General features: G+C 41.9%; 1 protein-coding gene across 1 annotated transcript in view; it reads right to left on the bottom strand.

Moving 5' to 3' along the window:
* The window catches only part of GPC3 (glypican 3), a 420,931-nt gene extending 403,653 nt beyond the window's left edge, over nt 1-17,278 (bottom strand). Inside the window, exon 1 of the mRNA XM_024566786.4 lies at nt 16,939-17,278. Within this exon, the coding sequence (XP_024422554.2) occupies nt 16,939-17,113 (175 nt within the window). The 5' untranslated portion in view covers nt 17,114-17,278. The remainder of the gene's footprint in view (nt 1-16,938) is intronic.
* Nucleotides 17,279-20,775: the final 3,497 nt, after the last annotated feature.

Genomic DNA, 20,775 nt, shown 5'->3' with positions numbered 1-20,775 from the left:
TTTTTTGTTTTTTGTTTTTTTTTTCTTTCTTTCTTTCTTTCTTTCTTTCTTTCTTTCTTTCTTTCTTTCTTATTTTTGAGAGAAAAGGCTAGAATAGGGGATCGTTAGGCTATACTTTTGCTGATCTTAAGTTTTTCATTCAGGGCAGAAAATCAAGTCTGGCAAAGTCAGGGAGGTGATTTTCTGAGAAATATGACAAGGCTATTAAAAACTCTAAATGAAAGTTGTGTAATGAGCATGAATCTGAATACATTTAAATTTCCTCTAGATCTAGTAATTCCAGCAACAACCTTATATATTTTTAAAGTGTGCTTTTGTAAATGTGAGGAGGCCAAGGCCCAAAAAGAATTTCTTCCAGGGTGGGGGTGGGGAAAGGACCCACAATTGTCATGGAAATTAACCCCTGAAAATGCACTGGATTTTATTACCAAATGGATGCCTGAGGAGACTACTAGAATTTTAGGGTCTTTACTATCAACAGAACAACCTGCATGCCTGAAATAATTAGGAAGAAGAGACTCAATTATCCAGTAAACTGAAATTTCAAACCACCCTGCTAACCTAAATGAGAAAAGCTGCTTAGACTAAAGCGTCATTACTTCTATTTAGACAAGCCTTAGCAAAGATATACAAGGAGCTAAAGAATGGGACCCCACATTCTTCCCTAAGCCACAACAATGCCTGTTTATGTAAATAGGATTTCCAATAACAGGACAGAATCTGCAAAAAAAAGTTTTCATTATTGTCTCTGAAAAAATGCAAAGGCAGAAGATGAAAGTCAAGGGGCTTTCACTATGATGGGCAATGAACACCCTAAAATATTTATTTTTATATAAGTCTGAGCCTGGATTCCAAGTAGATCTTAAAAACAGGCAATGACTCTTTCTCCTTAAAAAGGTCTGAGCAGGCACAAAGGTTTTTCTGACTCCTGGCAAGTGGACTGCATATTTATTCAAAAACTTAGTTTAAAAAGAAGTAAAAGTAGTAGAAGATATCTATTTACCTTTACTTGGCAGCCCCTTCCAAAATCTGGGCCAAAATATAAATATCACTGCCTCCACCATCATCACCATCTGACAATCAAACACTCCCGCATGACCATAACAACCTCCAGGCGCAAACTAAAAGCTCATTAAAGACTATAGAAGGCTATTTATAGAAGATCTAAACAAAGACGGAAAGAATTATTAGCAGAATTAATTCAACTGTTCATACTTTTAACAACTATTACTATTTGTTTGAACTCAAGTGTCCAGCTCCTTCACTGGCAGGTATTAATGACTATAGACATACCACATATCCAGTGTTTTAAACTGACCTTGTAGTTTCTTGGTTCAAGAACTCAGGTTTTGACCTATACTCTGTATATCAGCGTTTCTGTTGCTGGTTAGGCAGCTGATAAGAGGCAGAAATCCTTCTTGCTCATTAGGCCATTAACTGCTGTTAAGCAAAGGGCTAGGGAGGGGGGTGTTCAGTGGCCCAGAGGAATGTGCTGGACTCTACATATAAAGCCAGCCCCGATCTGGGGTTAAGAATTTAACCTTAAAAGGCTGACAAGTCATAAATTTGCCTGAGGTTCATATATATGTGTGACTTTCACAGTTTATATTTCCTAGCCAGGACTTAAAGTCAAAACATGCCCCTGATTAATGAATGGTACTAATTGTTATTCCTGACTTGAGAGCATTAGTCTTTATCCAAAATATTTTCTTAAAAAACATACAATCTCATACCTAAAACTCTCTGGCTTAGGGGAGTTGGGATAACTAGTTAGAAAAATAATAGGAAGTGGAGCCTAATGTTATCTGTTACTGGATGCTACCATTTTGGTAGTTAACATTAACTCAAAAGTTTCCATTTCATTGTGTCCATCAAGCAAAGTACAAAGAAATGCCCTCCAAATCCAAACATCTGAGATAAAGTAACCATCTGTAACAGCACAAAAACTGAGCTGAGGCAGTTGCAGGGGGTGGAGGGGTGGGCTGAAGTATCTTCAAGCACATTGTGTCTAACTTATCTTGTTAAATATTTATACATAAGTGCGTAACCTAACAACCTTGGCCAAACTTGGAAGAGATAATAGATACAGCACAAACAAAAGATCCCCATAAGCATCAGGACAAAGAAAAAAAAAATACCAAGGAATAGTCTAATTGGAATACAGTTTCTAACCTGAAGACAAATTTGAAACTAGGACAATAAAATCCTACAAGTTAAACAAAGTCCCTAAAATGTGATAGCTTCATCATGGAAAAGCAGGCTACAATGTGGTTAGCCTACAGGATAGGTGTCAGCTCTACCCCACACTAGCAGGGTTTTAAAGGGCCTCCCTTATCCTTACAAAAATGAAAAAGCAGTTGGTGTAACAAAAGAGATTTCTAAGAACAAAGATGCTATTTGCATTCATTGAGAATTATGACAAAGTGAGAGAGAATGTAAACCACATAGCAATGATGTGAGGTACGAGTCAGATATATTTAGCCTTGTCCTATCTGTACAAAAAAAAAAAAAAAAGCCTTTTAAATACTCAGAATTCTTAGAAAGTGGAATGTAAATTCATGGGTGCATATTTTAGAGTTCTTCATCTGCAAACTAACTAAAGAATCAAATTTCGCAATATCCCAAGAGAAGTAACCAGGTACCCAAAGCAAATATGTGGGCAGAAATAGAAAGCCTGTTTTTTTTTTTTTTTTTCTAGAATCACTGAGGGCAGGCAATGTGGAGGAGGCAGAGAAAGATGGGGGAAGAGAGGAGAGAAGGAAATCAGGAGCTGCAGAAAAAGGAAACACAAATTAAAACTAAAATATAGAGGAAAATATAAAACATTCCACTCGTCTACTTTTTTAGAGAATAAGAAACATAAAACCATTCAATAAATATAACAAACCATAAAACACCTTCTGTTCTGAATTATAACCAGTTGAGAGAGAGTGTGAGTGGAAAAGTGGAAGGCAAAAGGGGAGATGTGGGGAGCAGTCCCACGGATGATGAAGAGAGGACCCTCAGTAGCTTTGAAGGTATGCTGAACCCCAGAAGGACTGTGATGAGTGTGCACGGAGCATCCAGTGTTCCCCTTAACTATGGGTGTCAGAGCAACTTGGGCTACTTCTTATTATTGCTCTAGGAAATGTTGATGAGCTTTTGGAGAATTTTACCCACATTTGTTAGTTGATAATACATTTCATTACCACTAGAACGTAACTTGAAAGTAAAACTGCATATTATTGACGGGGTGGGTGAGGGAAGACTCTGAATGATTGAACAAATGCTGGTTCCAAACCCCACCTTCAAGCTTAGTGAATGAGGCAACCTCTCTCTCAAAGAACAAAGAAAGGCAATCTGACAGACAGCTTTTGAAGGCCAAAAGAACCTTTAGGCAACGTTTATTAAATTAACCCACAGCACTGAAGTTACAAAGGCAAGAAATGACTTAGGTTTTAGAAATTAACACTTGTATAAAATGTTCAGAATTCCATGGGGGAAAATAAACTATTATTTCAGAAATAAACTTTGAAGTTTTTAAAGCAAAGCAGAAAAGCTGTTTCTGAAAACAGAAGGAACTATTTGAAACACTGAGCACAGTTCTTCCACAGCTCTTTAAAACTCTTCAAATTTAAACTGTGACTTCTGGGGATGGCCAGAAAAGATATACTCCGGAATGCCAGCAAAAGAGAAAATGGGAAACTATTAGGTCCGTAGGGTAAGAACAAAAAGATCTCGGAAGATACTTACCTCTGGCCACATTAAATTAAGCCAGGGACTAAACTAGAGTTTCTACCAATCAGGGGGAACAAAAACTGTTTTCCAAACTAGTCACAAAGTTTTTAGACACCCAGCAGAGATCTAGTAGGCTCTCTCTAACCCATTCATTCTCACATTCCTATTCCTATTCCTTCTCTCCCTCTCCTCCCCCCTCAACTCTCTGACTCTCTCTTGCTGTCCTTCCTCTCCCACTGTCCCTTCCTCCCTCACTCCCCCATACATTTCTTCTGAATAGGTCTCTAAGGCCACATCAGTGAAGCGTAGTACAGATGTCAGAAATCAAAAGAACATTGATCTGTTGTGGGCAAGACTCTCTCTTTAGGGCTGCAAGGTTCTTACCCTCAAGGAGTTTACACTTGGAAGCAGCCCTTCTCAAACTTTAACACACATACAAATCACCTGGGATCTTGTTTGAAAATACCAATTCTGACTCAGTAGGTGTGCAATGGGGCCTGAGAGTCTGCATTTCTTATAAGCTCCCAGGTGGCACTGATGCTGCTGGTCCAGGAGTCACACTTTAAGGAGCAAGGCTCTAGTAAGAAGAAAAAAAGTCAAGTACATAATTACAAGAGCAAGCAAGAACCAAGGATAGTAGAAGTACAGTGACAGCAGGGTTCAAAGGAGGAAATGATCACCTCTACACATGGGGAATCATGAAGTGCCTTATGAAGAAGATGGATGACTGCATGATGGTTAAGACTGCAGCAGGCGTAGATGAGAGCAGTCAGGTAGTCTATAAGAAAAGGCTTGGAGGCAGACTACTACAGGGGCCTTTCCGTCATGAGTTAGCAGCCTGTTATACTTAAGTAGTGAGCACACACATTTCAAGGGTGTAAAAGTGAGATACATGATGGAAGCATACGTGCGGGACTTAGGCATTTAATCTGGGTGTGAGATGTGTAAAAAGAGAAGTCAAGGATGATTTCAAGGTTTCAAGTCTGGGTACCAGAGATGCTAGCACCGGAAATGTAGAATGTTGGAGCAAGGCAGGTTTTTGCAGACAGGAAAAGCAAATGATGGATTAGTTTTTGTCTCTGTTGAAAGTGAAGCACTGGCTGGGCTTCTGGATGGAGAAAGCTAGCAAACAACTGGGAAATCCTGAACTGGAAAGCAAGGAAGAGGTCAGGTTGGAAATATATATGGGAATCATTCAAAGAACAAGAATAATGAAGTCATGGGAATGGATGTGGGAATGAACAGAGAGAGAACAGAAAGGGCAAAGGACACGCACTACTGAAACACTTGCATCTAAAGGGGTGGGAGGAAGAAGGCAAACAAGCAGACAGATTCAGCTTTACAGTAGGAGGGGATCCCAGAGTAAAGAATGTCACAAAAGTCTAAGGAGTGTGGGAATTTAAGTCAAATGCTTCATATCCAGACCATATTCCCTCCCCCTCCTAATCCACTGGGTATACTGGAAAGAGCAAGAGCTATGGAGTGAGACAAATCACGAGGCAAATCCCAACTCTACCACTTATACAACTTTTGGAAAAGTAAACTTTTCATCTGTATAATGGAGATAACAACACCTACCTGTCAGATTTGCTGGGTAGATTAAATGAGAGATTAAATATAAAGCAACAAGCACAGCCCTGGCTGGTGTGGCTCAGTGGATTGAGCACCGGACTGCGAACCAAAGGGTCTCCGGTTTGATTCCCAGTCAGGGTACAGGGCTGGGTTGTGGCCTGGGTCTCCAGTAGGGGGCGCTCAAGTGACAACCACACATTGATGTTTCCCTCTCTCTCTCCCTCCCTTCCCCCCTCTAAAAATAAACAAATAAAATCTTTTAAAAAATAAAGCAATAAGCACATAGTAGGCACTCCATAAATGGTAGTTTCCGTGAGCTTTTTCTGGCTCTTCCAAACTATCCCATCAACCTGAAAGTGACCTCAAAAAAATCAGTTGGAGAACAAAGAGTTTCAAGCATACAATAAATGAAAATAGAAACCCTGATGAAGGCAACCTCTTAAATAAACAACAGGGAAATTAAAAGAAACCATTCATGTCAGAGAAACAGAAAATTATACAACCTTCTCCCCCCACCAACCAAAAAGAAAACACATTACGTCTCCATAGAAACTTAAGATCAGCCCAATTACACAATTATTTCTAGTATTTGCTTGTCATCACATGTTTCAGAGACTAGCCAGCAAGGCCCACTCTAAAGTGGAATAGAGACCAGAGCTCCAGAAGCTACACGCTGCCAAGTGGGACAGTACTCACCATAAGGGAGGGTCAGAGGCACCTCCTTATTGGAACCAGGCAGGTTGGTGGAACTCAGAACTTACAGAAACTTTATGAGTGGCTGCATTGTTTGTATGTAAAAGATATGTGAAAGCAGGGCTTTCGTGACATAAATGTAAGTATGATTATGAAAGACCACCCACTAAGAGTAACAACAACTTTCAAACAGTTTAACATATTTAATTATTAAATATTGCTATCAAAATCATAGAAATCTGATCCCTGAATTCTAATGCATTTCTCTACATAGAACTCCCTCTCCCTCTCCCTCTCCTCCTCCCTCTCCGTCTGTATGCGTGTGTCTATTTGGTAGTACACACGATTTTATTTGCAAAGTCTTGGACCATGACAACATATACTCATACTTTCTCTTAATCAAGAGAGTTCTTGATGTCTTTGGCAGTTTTTTTAAATCACCAGATGTTGGCAAAATACATCTTAAGACACGTCACATGCAAAACCCTGGAAAACATCATCCACACCCATATCTTCCAACTTGAGCCTATATGCTGATCTGTCCCAACTATGCTTCTCCTGAACTCCAGAAAAATATATACACTCTTTCCCAGTGATCTCATCTATTCCCAGAGTTTCAATTATCTAGATGCCGATAATGTCCACACATGTATCTACAGCCCTGATTTCTCTCTTGTGTGATCTGAAACAAACCCTCACCGACCTAGCAGACATTTCTGCCTCAATGATCAAAGGACCCCTCAAATTCAACCTGTTCAAAATTGAACTCATTATTTCACCACTTAAAAATAGGTTCCCTGCCCTGGCTGGTGTGGCTCATTGGATTGAGTGCCAGCCTGTGTACCAAGAGGTTGCCAGTTCAATTCCTGCTCAGGACACATGCCTGGGTTGCGGGCAGGGCCCCCAGTTGGGGGTGTTCGAGAGGCAACCAATTGATGTATCTCTCACAAATCAATGTTCCTCTCCCTCTTTCTCCCTCCCTTCCCCTCTCTATAAATAAATAAAATAAAATAATAAAATATTTTTAAAACTAGGTTCCTCTTATATTTCATTAATTTATTCAACAAGTGCATACTCGGTACTTAGTATGTGTCATAATCCCACCACCCAGAAAAACTGGAGTTACAGACTCCCCCTTCTGTACTCATATACAGTCACTAAGTCATGTCTACTTTACTGCCTCTATTCTCTCAACTGATCTTTGATTCTCCTACTTACTGCCCCACTTTTTCACCTGCATTGCTGAAACTCCCTGCTACCCCACATTCTCCAGTCATCCTCTATGCTGAATAACATTTTCTTTTCTTTTAATATTTTTATGGATCTTAATCATCCTTGGATACAGCTCAAGGAAATCCCTCAGCATTTACTGCCTATATCTCTAGTTCATCTTTCCTCCATTTTCCCCACATCTGTGCTCCAACTAATCCAAACTATTCCAGTCCAACAAATGTGTCATTTTTATCTCAGCTCTGTGCCTTGCACACACCTAGGGGAACTAGCAATGTGCTAAGGCAGCTAAGCACCCTTCCTCCATAGCTCAACAGCCCTTAGACCCCCACAGGGTACCCAACTTTATGGCAGCTCTCATCCTGTGGCCCTGACATCCATGGTTTTTCCTTAACTCCTTCCCTAGGCAGTGAATTTATCTTATTCATCACCTTCTAGCTCAGTACCTGGCATAGAATCAGTGTTCAATAAATGTTGGTTGAAGTCAAAAATGAATTTAAAAACTTTTGAATATTTATGCAGAGACAGCATATAAAGTTCACTATTAGTAGGTTCCTTTGCTGAGACTTTCCATGTTTTCCAAAACAGTCAGATGTAGCCCCCAATACAATCAGTCTGCGAAACCTAACCTGGAAACAGCCTCTTGGGTCACATTCTCATTTCTGTGGAGTTCAACATGAAATGCAGCCAGTGCTAGAAGTAATTCTCCAAAATGAGCCAAATTCACAGTATGAGTTGACCATCACTACTTAATGAAGATCACATCTCTGTACTTAGGGAAATGATGGAACATGATAAATGACCACCAGCTCTATATCAGTGACAATTAGCTCTGCAACAATTTGGGGCCAATATAATTGAAAGTGGTTTATTCGAGCTCTTGAAAAACTACCCCTAGCTCTTCACAGTGTAAGTTAGGTTTACTCTCTAGATTATGAAGGGTGTACAGATGTAGAGATATTATATGTGTATATGTATGAATGTACAAGTGTGTGTGTGTGTGTGTGTGTGTGTGTGTGTGTGTTGGAAGCAAGTAGGTCGGAGCTCAGAACCTCCAGATCCTTTATGAGTGGCTTATTGTTTATACCTGAGATATGTGAAAGCCAGGCTTTCAGGACACAAATGTAAGGTATGATTGTGAAAGGCCACCCACTGCTCAGAGTAACAATTAACAACTTTCAAACAGTTTAAATAGCACATAATTATTAATCGTGGCTATCAAAATAATGAGTATATATTTATACATATGTAACCTATGAATATAAATATATAAAACATATCCAAACACCACATTTAGATAAAGCTGCAGCTACAAATCTCTCTGTACTTGACACACCCTCCTTAAATTTCAGTTTTGAAAGAGGGGCAAAAAGCTCCCAGGGTCACAGAGAATAGATAAATAAGCTTTCATTCTTCCACTCCTTCCTCAGTCTCTGCTGAAGATCAACTTAGACAATGATGCCTTCAAAGAATCAGTCATTTTCTAGGTATATGCCATCCTAGGATCTTGTTCAACAGCGATCAAGTCCTCTAGTCCATGTCGTTAGCTGTTTAGTCTTACATTCATTCTAAACTATAAAAAACTCCGTACCAGCCACTCTACTCACCAATCCAGAGGATATGATAAATCAAACATGGCTCCTGCATTCAAGAAGCATAGGGTCTAACAGAGGCTATAGATAAACTATGTACTCCAAAAACAAGGCTATTAATTAAGAAGTACAAATAAAGTATTTTTGGGAATCAAATGCAGTTGGGACATATCTCTGTCTTATCTCTGCACACATGCAAATTTCCATATTTAAATCATTTTCCAATCGTTCCGGTGTGTTATGTGCCAGTTAACCTTCTTATATATATACCAGAAAGAAGGCTTTTAATCTCTTTCCTGTATCCAGCAATCTGATCCTTCCTTTCTTCACCAGATTTCCCTAATCTTCAACCATCCAAACCAAAATTTTACAAAGAGCAATGGACATTCCCAGAATTCCGGTATGCAGAGTTTGGGAGAAGGGGAGCAGAGCCATAACTAAGGAGGAAACTATCAAAGAGAATTCTGGTATTATTTTCAAATGAACATCATCCCTTTCTTTTTTACCCTCTTTCCTACTTGGGCCTCTATCTGAAAGAAATCCTGATGGGTCATTCCTAGCCAACTAATTGAGTTTTTCCAGCTGACTTTAAAAGTTTGCCCTGCCATAGTTGGTGTGGCTCAGTGGATTGAGCGCCAGCCTTTGAACCAAAAGGTCGCTGGTTGATTCCCAGTCAGGGATAAAGCCTGGGTTAAGGGCCAGGTCTCCAGTAGAGGGCGTGCGAGAGGCAACCAATTGATATATGTCCCACATCAATGTTTCTCTCCTTTTTCTACCTCCCTTCCCCTCTCTAAAAAAAATAAAGAAATAAAATCTTTTTTAAAAAAAAGTTTGCCCTAATGCATACAGAAATTAAGAGAACTCTCATGAGGCCCTTTATCCTACTCCAATAAAATTTCCATGGCTGAAAGTCCGCTTTGGGTTATGTCCTTTTAAATATGCCTTTATGAAATGTGATGTTAGAGGTAAGAAACACCAAACACTGAGAAGAAACTTACACTAAGTATATATTTCTGTAACTGACACCAATTTCATTATTTTCACAAACTTAAATAAAGTGAAGATAAATATATGCATTTATGTATATGTGGATATGTTTACCTTATCTTTAAACTACTTAGCGCAGCCTTGTAAACAAGCACAGAATACTTACCTCTGATAAAATCTGGTTAGTCTACTTTTTCTAGGGAGTTAAAGGGCAGCCAAATGAACTAAACCAACGTCCTTTATCAGTAACCTATAGAAAACAAATGGATTTTTGACCTGAAAAGTAGTTACTTTGTTATTAGTAAAAACGAGTCAACTACTTAAATAATGGTTTTATGGAAATTTTATATTCATAATACATTTCTAACTCCATTTATTCATTTAGTCTACAAATATTTGTTGAGCACCTATTAATTGTACCATGCACTGTGCTAGGCACGAGGGATAAAAAGATCAGATACAACCCCCAGCCTCAAGGAGATTACAGTCTAATAGAGATATTATGAACATGTACCTTGAAGATGTCATGACCAGGATTTATAATTTCCAGTAATATAGTTATTTTCAAAAGGCAGACTCAAAAAGCCCAATTAAAATTTGACTTGAAAAGTTTGTCTTATACTGCATGTATAAGAAATAAATCCATGCTTCATTATGAATAGAAATTTTGAAAAATACAGAATATTCTCAAAATCATCACTTCTGAGAGATATACATCTTTCAACTTTCAGGTGGACAGATGGAATACAATGAGTGGAGGTTTCTTTTTTTTTGTAAGACTATATTTATTTATTTTTAGACAGAGGAGAGGGAGGAAAACATTGTGTGTGCGCGCGATTGGTTGCCTCTCAAGCGCCCCCTACTGGGGACCTGGCCCACAACCCAGGCATGTGCCCTGACTGGGAATAGAACTGGCAACCTTTCAGTTTGCAGGCTGGTGCTCAATCCACTGAGCCACACCAGCCAGGGCAGAAGTTTCTTTTATAATGACTTTAATGTTTTTGTCCGTTCTTATTGCCACTTTCACTTATATTTTATCTCCCTTCCTATCAATTATTTATCAATATAAGCCTATGAAGTATACTTCAAAGAGCTTAGTAGATTTACTAATCTAGCATATAACTACAATTTCAGCTACTAGAAGTAATTAACTGTTTGGCACACTAGCAATGCATTTTGGTCCTAACACTGGCTCCTTTTTACTCATAAGGAAAATACAGACTCACGAGGCTTTATCCAGGTATACACAAAGAGAGTCAAAAGTGAAAATACCTTCCTTGTTAATCAATCGAATTCATTTTTGTTTAAAAATGGCAGACAGTTATTTCTAATAATTTATCACTTGGATAATTGATCTTTAATTGGCCTAATTTGAAGAACAGAACTAAATCTTTACTTTGTGTGTCCAACAAGGTATTCGAGCAAGACTACAATGTTCTGATGAGCATTTTCCCCTCATACACAGCATTTCAAAACACACATTTTCTCTGCTGATATGCCCATCTTCACCTTGCTTTCTGAATCACATTCTCCCAGTCATTACATCTCAGAGGGTAAATTCCCATTACTTTATGCTGTCTCTAAAGCCAGCCTGGTGCTTATGACTTGGATTCCATTTTCTGATGTTCATTTCTTAATGGAGTGCTAGGAGATCCTCTTTCAAGCCAGACCATTTGCTAAATAAGGGCAGATAAGTGGGGGATTTTTCTGCCCACACTTTCCAATACACCCTGGATTACCAAAAACATCAAACCCGTTTACAAGCTTGGCTAGGGCTGAACAGATGTTGGCTCCTGGTATGGTCTCTTGATTTGTGCCTGTGCACAAATTCTGATCCTAGGTTACAGAGATCTGTGAGGTACTTCAACAGGTCTGTGCAAGTGTTATAGCTCAACTCCCAAATATGGTAATGTCAACATTAGTGAGAAAGGTCTAGCTGACATTAAATCAGAGAGAGTTTGATTTAAGAGATGTCTTACAATGTATGTGCTCTAGTAATCGTTCCTCTTTAATGATACTAAGTCAGTCATAACAATGTTGCTAATTTCAATTTGTTCTTTGAGTACTCAGCATTAATAAGCCCTGCCTGATGGTAAGAGTCACTAGCTAACTGAAGTAAGCCCGAATCTGTCTCCATTCAAAATAGACGTTGTCTGAAAAGTTTGTTCACGTACCCCAATGATACGCTACGAAAATTTGGACTTAGGCTTTTAAAATAGGTAAGGTGACATATAGCTTAAGAAAGTATTTGAGAGTACACAATGATCTAGGAATTCATTATTATCAATTATAAATTATGTACTAAATGATCTATGGTATTCTTAGCATTGTGTTCAACACTGCATCAAAAGCACTGCTTTCCCTTTAAGAAGCTTATAATCTAAAACATACAAACAACCATATGCAGAAAAAAGCTAGAGATCAGAGTAAAAGGAAGCATTCACAAAAATGTACAAATTCAGCATGCCAGAACTTTTCAGTTGAGCAATATGATCCCCAGTGAAATTCTTTCCAAATGATGTATCGTGTGCACAAGTTACAAGTGATTATCTTCAATTTTCTTGGAAATGAGTAATAAGATACCCCTTAAGACCCATGTTTTTGTATATGCATCAAACACTAAAGTTGGCGTGGTCATTGATAGCTGCCATTTAAGGAGAAAACATATTTTCTGTTTTGTCTCGTAGCAGACAAATCCAGGCCTCTTTTCTCCCAGGTTGGTAATAAGCAGCCTTTTTCTAGGCTACAATGAACAGCCAACATTACAACTCTAAAGATGGAAGTAACAGAATGCTCAAAAATATTGCATCAAAATATTGGATACAACCTATCAGCCCATAAGGGAAAAAAAAAAAAAAAACATTGCAAAACTGACACCATCTGCGGCATCCAGCATCCATCAAAATCTTCTTATGCCTGTTTTTACTAATGCTTACAGATGGAATTTGCTCCAAGAATTAAGAAAACTTTTTTAAGATGGCGGCCCTATTAAGAGATTCCTCCCTATCTCCCACTTCATCTCTTCTGTTCTTTTCCCTTGCCCAGGCTGGCTATTGTGACCATTTCAGCCAATTTCCTGGAGGTATTTTCTAGCCCTTTTCACCCTATTTAATCCTACAAGTTTCCTGAGAAGCCTGTTTACTTGTATGCTCCCCCACTAGACTCTGAGTGCTTTGACAAAAGGGACTGTGTCTTACTCCTCTCCTCACCCCCAGCACCTAGCAAAGCCTGGCAAGGAGCAGAAAGTGTTAGACCTTTTCAGGAGAAGGTGCTCCACTGATCATCAGCCATCTCCTCAATCAGACTGAGGAGCCCCTCTAAGCATATCTCCGTACATCCAAACATCAGGATTAACGTAATAAATCTATTCAGACCACATTCGAAAGAATTTGCCAAACTGTTCCAACTTAGCACACAATAATACAACTTTTTGAAAGATTTAACAAATCATCTGCTTGTCCAAACTTCTAGTGCAGTCTCAGAGGAGGGAAAACTCTCCCACACCTCAGTTATTTGCTCCCTGACATTAGGCCCGCTAACTGCTTCAAACTGATTGGGGAACCATGGCTGGCAACCCAGATACAGTTGCTAGTTCTGACACCTTAAAAAACAACAAAAACCAAACTCTGTCTTTGTTTCAGGACTGCTGATTTTATTTTTATGTTGTTTCGTCTTTGATTTTGAGAAACTCCAAGTCGCTTTGTCTTTTCATGGCTGCTTTTTACTCTTACGGGCATTTGGCCTTCTGGATTGGTTCTTGCACTTTCCAAGGTCCTCTAAGGCAATATTCTTCAATCTTTTGGGAGTTGCAACACTTCTACAGTTTGTTTGATTTTCTAATTCTCATCTCTCCCCTTCACCATCACCCCCCACAAAAGTGGTATATGGCATTCATAAAGTGAATTACACTTGATTTTTGTTCAGAGGAATTTTTTTCAGACTTCTCTAACATTCCCTTGAGACAATTGGAAACATCATTGTCTGATTACTAACTCACTTTCCTTGTCTAAAATTGTATCCATTCTTGATTGCGCCTGTGGGTAGGTTAAGCAAAACAAAATAAACATCTAGACTTATGAGCTCATTGGCTTTTTTTCTGAATTTTTCTAAATTAAATAAGGGCAAAAGAGCTGCAGTGAAAGTCAGTTATATGGATTTTTCTGCCAAACGCTAACTCTGTGTGCCTGGTTTCCATCTGTGGTGCTTTCCAGGTTACAAATCCCTAAAAACAAAAAAAAACAACAACAACAAAAAAACACTGAGGTATGAAAAGATCTATGGATTTGGGGGGCATGCTATTTAGAATTGCTATCTTTGTGCCTTTGAACACTCAAAAAGGAACGGGAACACAAGATTGCCAGGCTTTTAGATGAGCTTTGTGGTAGTGTAGTCCTTCAGCAACAGTGATTTATTTTTTAGGCTGGCTGATTTCAAATGCCATTTAGTCTCATCCATATTAGCATAAGAAATGTACCTTATCCACTCTAACCCAATTCTGTTAATGGCAGAAGTTAGCAGTCAATCCCAAATGGTCCCCCTAAGTGAGACAGGACATTCTTGAGGATTTCTCCTTACTGTGACCAAATCTCATTTTATCTGGGACAAAGAAAGCTTTAAGGCCGTTATTACAGTGGAGCCGGCAAACTGAACATAGCTTAAAATATAGATGGGGGAAAAATTGTCAAGTGGTCATCATGATGGTTCATAACTCAAAAAATTTGCAGGTCTCTTTCCATTTCCAACCACTGATCGACAGCAGCAAATTACACATTTATTCACTTTGAAATTATGCACTTGCCATTGTATTTAGTCTGCCATTATCATCTTTTCTCTGAAATACTGATGAGCTCTTTCCACACATGAACATTAGGATTTTCACCATGTTTTCCATATCCACAGTGACCATGTTTGCCCAGCTAAAACTCAGAACACATGGTCTCATGCCAGTACAAAGTACTGGAAATCTGCACTGCCCCAGTAAATACAGGATATATGGTAGCTGTATGGGTATCACCATATTTGAAATTTGGCTTTGCTCCAAGGCAAGTCAGAACAGTGCCTGCCATGTAGAAGGTGCTCAACACTGCATATGTTTGTTAAATAGAAGTGAAGTAGGGAACGTTGGGTTCATATGGAAAAGACCTCTGGAAAAAGTAATTTTTGTACGGAGTTTGGGAAATACTAGTGGGAAATGATAAATTTACCAGCCCCTGTTCTCTGTAATATGGTTATCCTTAGGCCCAGAGTAAAGGAGCTGGGAAGAAGAGGGAACGAAGGCCAAATCTCATACACACAGTGTGTGGGCCCTCCCAATACTTTTATACGGATGCTGCAAAGAGGCAGGCAGCCAGAGAGCTGGGGGAGGGGAAAAGAGGAGGAGCGAAGGCCTGAGTGTGTGTAGAGGGGGTTGCTCAATCAATATCTGCATTCCCTCTGGCTTTTTTCTTCTTTTAAGCACAACCTTTATTCCCTGGTTTCAAATCACCCAACCACAGCTCTGGACCCATTCATCTTGTGGGGGCTCACCCTGTGAAGACCAATTTTTACATTATCACCAAAAGTATGTTCTCGGGCTTTAGCAATCTAATTACTACGGCACTTTGAGGGGGAGAGAGATTCGCCAGTTGCTTCAGCTCTGTGGAACTGATTCATAGGTTGCCCCTTAGAGCTCCTGCACACACCCACGTGGTATCTTATTCACGCTTAACAGTGGAAGACGTAGTTCTACCCTTCCTTAGAGGGAAGTCCAGCAAAGCAGTATGTAACATACGCACAAATGTATTTCAGTCACCAAAAAGGGTGACCAATTACCTTTGCAACTACACAGCACGCTCTCTTGGCTCTTTTTATCCACCTAAAGAAAAGACCGAGGGCGCGCTGGCTGCGTAGGTAACCTCCCGCTAGTGAACGATCGCTGGCAGCGCCCACAGGGCGCGCATCACACTCACAACTTGGTCCAAACATCAGGCCCGCCTCTCTGACTTGTTGAGAGCCGAGAGCCAAGTTTGGGCGAGGGCGGCTCCCGGATCCCTCAGAAGCGCGGGACCCGCGCCTCGCTCGATGCAGGGGTCGGGAAAAGACCCTAGAGGCCACAAATGTCTTACAGTTTGTGAATACTACCAGCCGTTTCTTCAGAGCGCACCTCTGGTAAATTAACCTGTTTGAAACCAACTCTTCTTGCCCACATTGTCAGTGTAGCAACTTGTTCTGATGAGATTCTAAGTCGGGCTTTTAGGAGTCCAACTGCGGGACAGTCAATCACACAAGGCCATTAATATTCGTCTGTTGACAGCGGCAACCCTCAGCTAAGGCTAAAACATGCCCTTACAAAGCGATCTGATAGTGCAGAACAAAAGGCAGGAGTTCAGAAACTTTTCTCCAACTAAAATCATCTCCCCTTCAGGGTCCATTCTGTCAAAAAGGCTGATGAATTTGAGAGCTAGAGGAGTTATATCATCTTTGGACTCCTGCTCCTTCGTCCAGAAGCACCATTTTTGAAGCGATTTTGCCAACCTAGAGAAGGGACGCTCTTTTGAAGGAAAAGGCTCAGTCCTCCTCATTTGGGGGACTCTCCTCCTCAAAAGTTTCCCTCTGTGTATCTTTACCTGCCAGTGGTGATTCGGAGACCTGTCCTCAACTTTGCCTGCACTTGGGCCCACGAGCTCGGGAACCCAGGCTTCGGGAAGGAGGGCCTGGGGGCAGGTTGAGGAAAGAATGGCTGAAGCTGCGGTCCAGCTAAGGCTGAAATTCTGGCACTTACGTGAGAGCGAGGGTGGCAAATTCCCGAGGCACCGGTTCAGATGTGAGGCGCTAGTTTGCAGAGGCCCGGGGAGCCAGCTCCTACCTTCCCACCCTGCCCCCAAAATGGGCGCTCCGAAACAGGCCATCCCCGCTGATCCTCCTACTCGCACCTTCCCTGACAGCAGAGCAAATACATGGAATGCAGTTACGGTCCACACATACTCTTCTTCCTTCCCCCGGGAGACCTGGTCGGATCAGGGCACAGCGACCACTCCCAGGTGCCCAGCAAGCAGGGTGCAAGACCGCGGCCTCCCCCACCCCAGGGCTAGAGCACTCGGGGTAGTGCCACCACGCGCCCCCGAGCCCTCCGATGGGCGCGGGGAACGCGTGAGGGACTCCTCCTCACCTGGCACGGGGGTTTCAGGCACCCACTTGAGTCCGGGCTGCAGTCTCTGGAAGAAGGAGCGAACCTGGTGACAGGTGGCGTCCGGTGGCGGCGGTGGAGGCTGCGCCTGTCCCGGGCAGTCCAAGCTGAACAGCATCGCCACCACCAAGCACGCGGTGAGCATGGACCCTGCCATCCTGCTGGGCGGGAGCGAGGGGAGCGCGGGAGAGTGGCAGCGGGGACGAGAGCAGTCCCAGGACAAGGCAAGCCTGGCAGTGGCCGGAGGAGCGGGAGACGTGCCGCTACCCAGCCGCTGCAAAAGTTTCCTCGCAGCTACCTGGGCGCTGGGCGAGGGCGGGAACGCTCGGCTTCAAGGGCGGGGCGGGGCTGTCCGAGGCGGGGCGGGGCGGGGCGGGGCGAGGGGGCACCCGGCGGGGCGGGGCGAGGCCAACTGCGCGGCCAAGGGGCGGTGGCGAGCCTGCGGGTACGAGGCGCCGGGCTGCGGGGACTAATGGGGCCCCGCAGCGTGGGGACCGATTGGGCGGCGCGAAAGGAAGACGCCGAGCACCAGCGATGGCTCCTGGCAGCCTGGCCCCGCTACCGGCTCGCTGCCGTTCTACACAGGGCGCTCTGGCACAACTACTGCAGAGGGGCTGCAGGCTCGGGCGTGCTGATTGGCTTCCCAGCAGCCGTCCCCTCTGACTGGCTCTGGGAGAAGTTCCCCAGCCTCACTCCTCCTTCCCGCCGCCCATTGGCCTACAGCCGGGAGGGCTTTTCCCTTTAGTATTTTTGCAATCTCTCCATCCTTCCTTGGGGTGTGTAGGGGTTCCTGGCTTAAGTTCCCCTCTCTGCTTTGCCACAGTTCTCCCCCCGCCCCAGCCCGGTCCAGCTCATCTCTGGCCACCAGGGCCACACAAGGTCATCCTCCGCACCAAATCCACCTCCTCTTCTTGATCTCTGAGGGGCTTCCCTCGAAAGATTTTCCCGTCGCAGCTACGACTGGGTTCACAAACCCGACCCACAAATAGTCACAATCAGAGGCAACTGGGGCTCGCTGGTGGGTTCACAGCCTGCCTCATCTCTGAGTACTGTATCTAAAAAGTCTGAAAGCCTGTGAGGCTTACTAGGTTTGATTTAATAAAACCACACAAAGTCTGAGAAAGCACCTGATCCCAGGATGTTAAAAGAATCTGTCTCCTGCATGATAGCCCCAGGTGATCCTTCATGAAGCAAAGCATAACTGGTGACAACAAAATAACCTGGGACTTAAAGCCAGCCTAACTCATTAGAAAATCATTTACACAGTAAATTCATTGAGCCAGAGCTAGCCTGTTCCATGAGTGGAGTACAAGACTTTTTGAAAGGTCTCCTACACCCAAATCTCCATGTCTATTCCTCCTTAAATTTCACCATTAGAAATCCCGTTCTTTGAAAAGCAAATACTATTCAGAGGACGAATGCATTTAGTCATTACTTATATGCCTCTAAGTATGGATCTTTAACCCTGTATTCTTTTTTGTGATTCACACACACCCCTTAGCACATAGTAGAAACTCGGTATTTGTATAGTGAAATGATTTAACACCTCAGTGTGAATTAGTTTATAATCTGATTGTGTTATTTCTGATCTAGGTGAGAGTAGGTTTTGATAAGTAAAAAAAAAAAAAAAAAAAGGAGAGCTTCCACACCAGGAATTCTCCAGAAAGTGCTGGGTCAGGGGAGAGGAGGTCATTTGCCAGAACTTGTGGGCCGAGCTGAGAAGAGAGGCAAAGGAAGGGGAAGGTCGCTGAGGAGCTCGTTTGTTCATTCATTTGTTCAATAGCAAATATTTGAACTCTTACTATGTACCAGACTCTGTGGGACACAAACAGACAATGCGGATACAAAGATTAACCTATGGTACCTGACTTCAAAGAGCTACAAGTCTAATGGGAAAGACAAGCAAACAGAAAAATGTTAACGCAGCATGTGGTAAGTGCTAACATTGAGCAAAAACAGAGTCCTAAAGGGCTGAGAGGGTGGGTCTGAGAAAGCTACCCAGAAGACATGGTGCCCTAAATTCAGGCTTGAAAGTCCAGCAGGAGATGGAGCTGAGAAAAGAAGATGGAAGGAAGAGTGCCAAGGGAAAAGAAGCAGCATGAACAAAGACTGAGAGGAGAGAGCCTGACATGGCCCAGTTGGAGGTTGCCAGGTTTCAGGCTGGGGAGTTAGAACAGCTAAAGCCACAGAGGTAGGTAAGCAAGGGCCATGTGAAGGAGCCTGGGGAACCAGTTAGGGAAATTTTAAATACACGAGTGATATGATTGTATTTGCCTTATGAAAAGATCTCTCCAGCAACATTGTGGAGAATGGCTTCAGAAAGGAAGAAGGTTGAAAGCCAGTTAAGAGGCTATGAAAAATAATCCAGACAAAAAATGAGAAAGGATTGTGGCACAGGAGATCTGGAAGGAGAAAAAACTACCAGCAATATTTTAGAGATAGAATTAAAAAGGCATAGTGACCTCGTGGATTGGGGGATGGGAGAGAAGGAGTCAAGGACGGAGGGGGCTCATTCATTCTTTTTTCAACAAACATTTGAGTGCCGCCTATGTATCTGGCATTCTTCTCCTACTTCATAATTTTGCCTGGGGCTAGGCCTGCTCCTGCATTGAACATTTGACAAATGACATATCCACTTTAAAAGAAACACCAATTAAGAGTCATAATTTGGCTGGTGAGTTTGATATGTTCCACCTGTGGAGCCCTGTGACCAAAGGGCAGATTGGAAGGCAAGCATTGATTGAATTTCATGACCCCGCAGAGGAAGACATGACCTCCCATAAATTCATGATCTTCCAGAGCTCATGCAACTAACTACAAAGGCAACAGTTGTTTTCAACTACTGGGTACTGAGTACCTTGAAAAGAGGGATTGTGACTTATTTTTAATATGTACTTTTATATCTAATACACTTTGTATGAACCAGGTCAATGCTTCTCAAAGTGGAATGTGTGGATCCCTGGCAATATGCAGGCCAGTGAAGTCTTTGAGTTTTATTTTAATCAATATCTATTTTAATGTGGATTAGAAAAAATATATACATATATATGTAGGGCATCCAACCCATGATTCCAAGTAGATAGTGCTGTGATAAATTTATTTCAATAAAAATGTGAGCTGACTTAAACAAAAATATTAAATAGTACTGGGAATATGCAGACATGACAAAACTTATGGGGTGGTATTCGAATGACTAGGATTTGGGCTAGGTCATAGTCAAACTGGCCCTGGGGTTTTGTGAAATATTTCTTTGGCCTGAAAGCTTTTGCTACCCCTCCTAGCTACTTGAAAGTTTTAAAGCCAACCTAAGGTAGGAGTTAATAAAACTTGCTAGCCTTAAGGAATGGTTCCATTTTTATAAGTGCCTCTGAAACACTTTCTAGCCTTCCAGCCCACGAGCAATGACCCTAACAGTTGAATTTCAGGCACTGGCAAATGCACTGAGGAATAGGCTTTTGGTCAAGAGAGCTCACAGGAACACCATGGGCACTGTCCACTCTGCCTCCACAGTGACATGTGATTTTACTGACTAAAATTCCAGTCCTTTACCAAAGCATAAAATCTGTTTGTTACATTGTATACTGTATACTGCTCAGATGGGTGACTATGAATTAAGACTGGGCTTTCTTTTTCTCTTTCACAAACCAACCATCTTACCTTTTAGGGCTCCCTTCCTCATGTTAGAAGTCAGGCCAATGACTCATCCTTACTCTTTAGCTAGAAGAGACAAAGAGAAACAATCAGTCTAGAAACACAAAAGGATGTACTGATTGAGCCAGCGTGCACTTTCTACAATTCATGGTTCTTTGCTTTCAGGCC

Source organism: Desmodus rotundus, chromosome X (genome assembly GCF_022682495.2).
Source record: "Desmodus rotundus isolate HL8 chromosome X, HLdesRot8A.1, whole genome shotgun sequence".
Classification (NCBI taxonomy): domain Eukaryota; kingdom Metazoa; phylum Chordata; class Mammalia; order Chiroptera; family Phyllostomidae; genus Desmodus; species Desmodus rotundus.
This window is presented reverse-complemented; position numbering and strand designations above follow the sequence as displayed.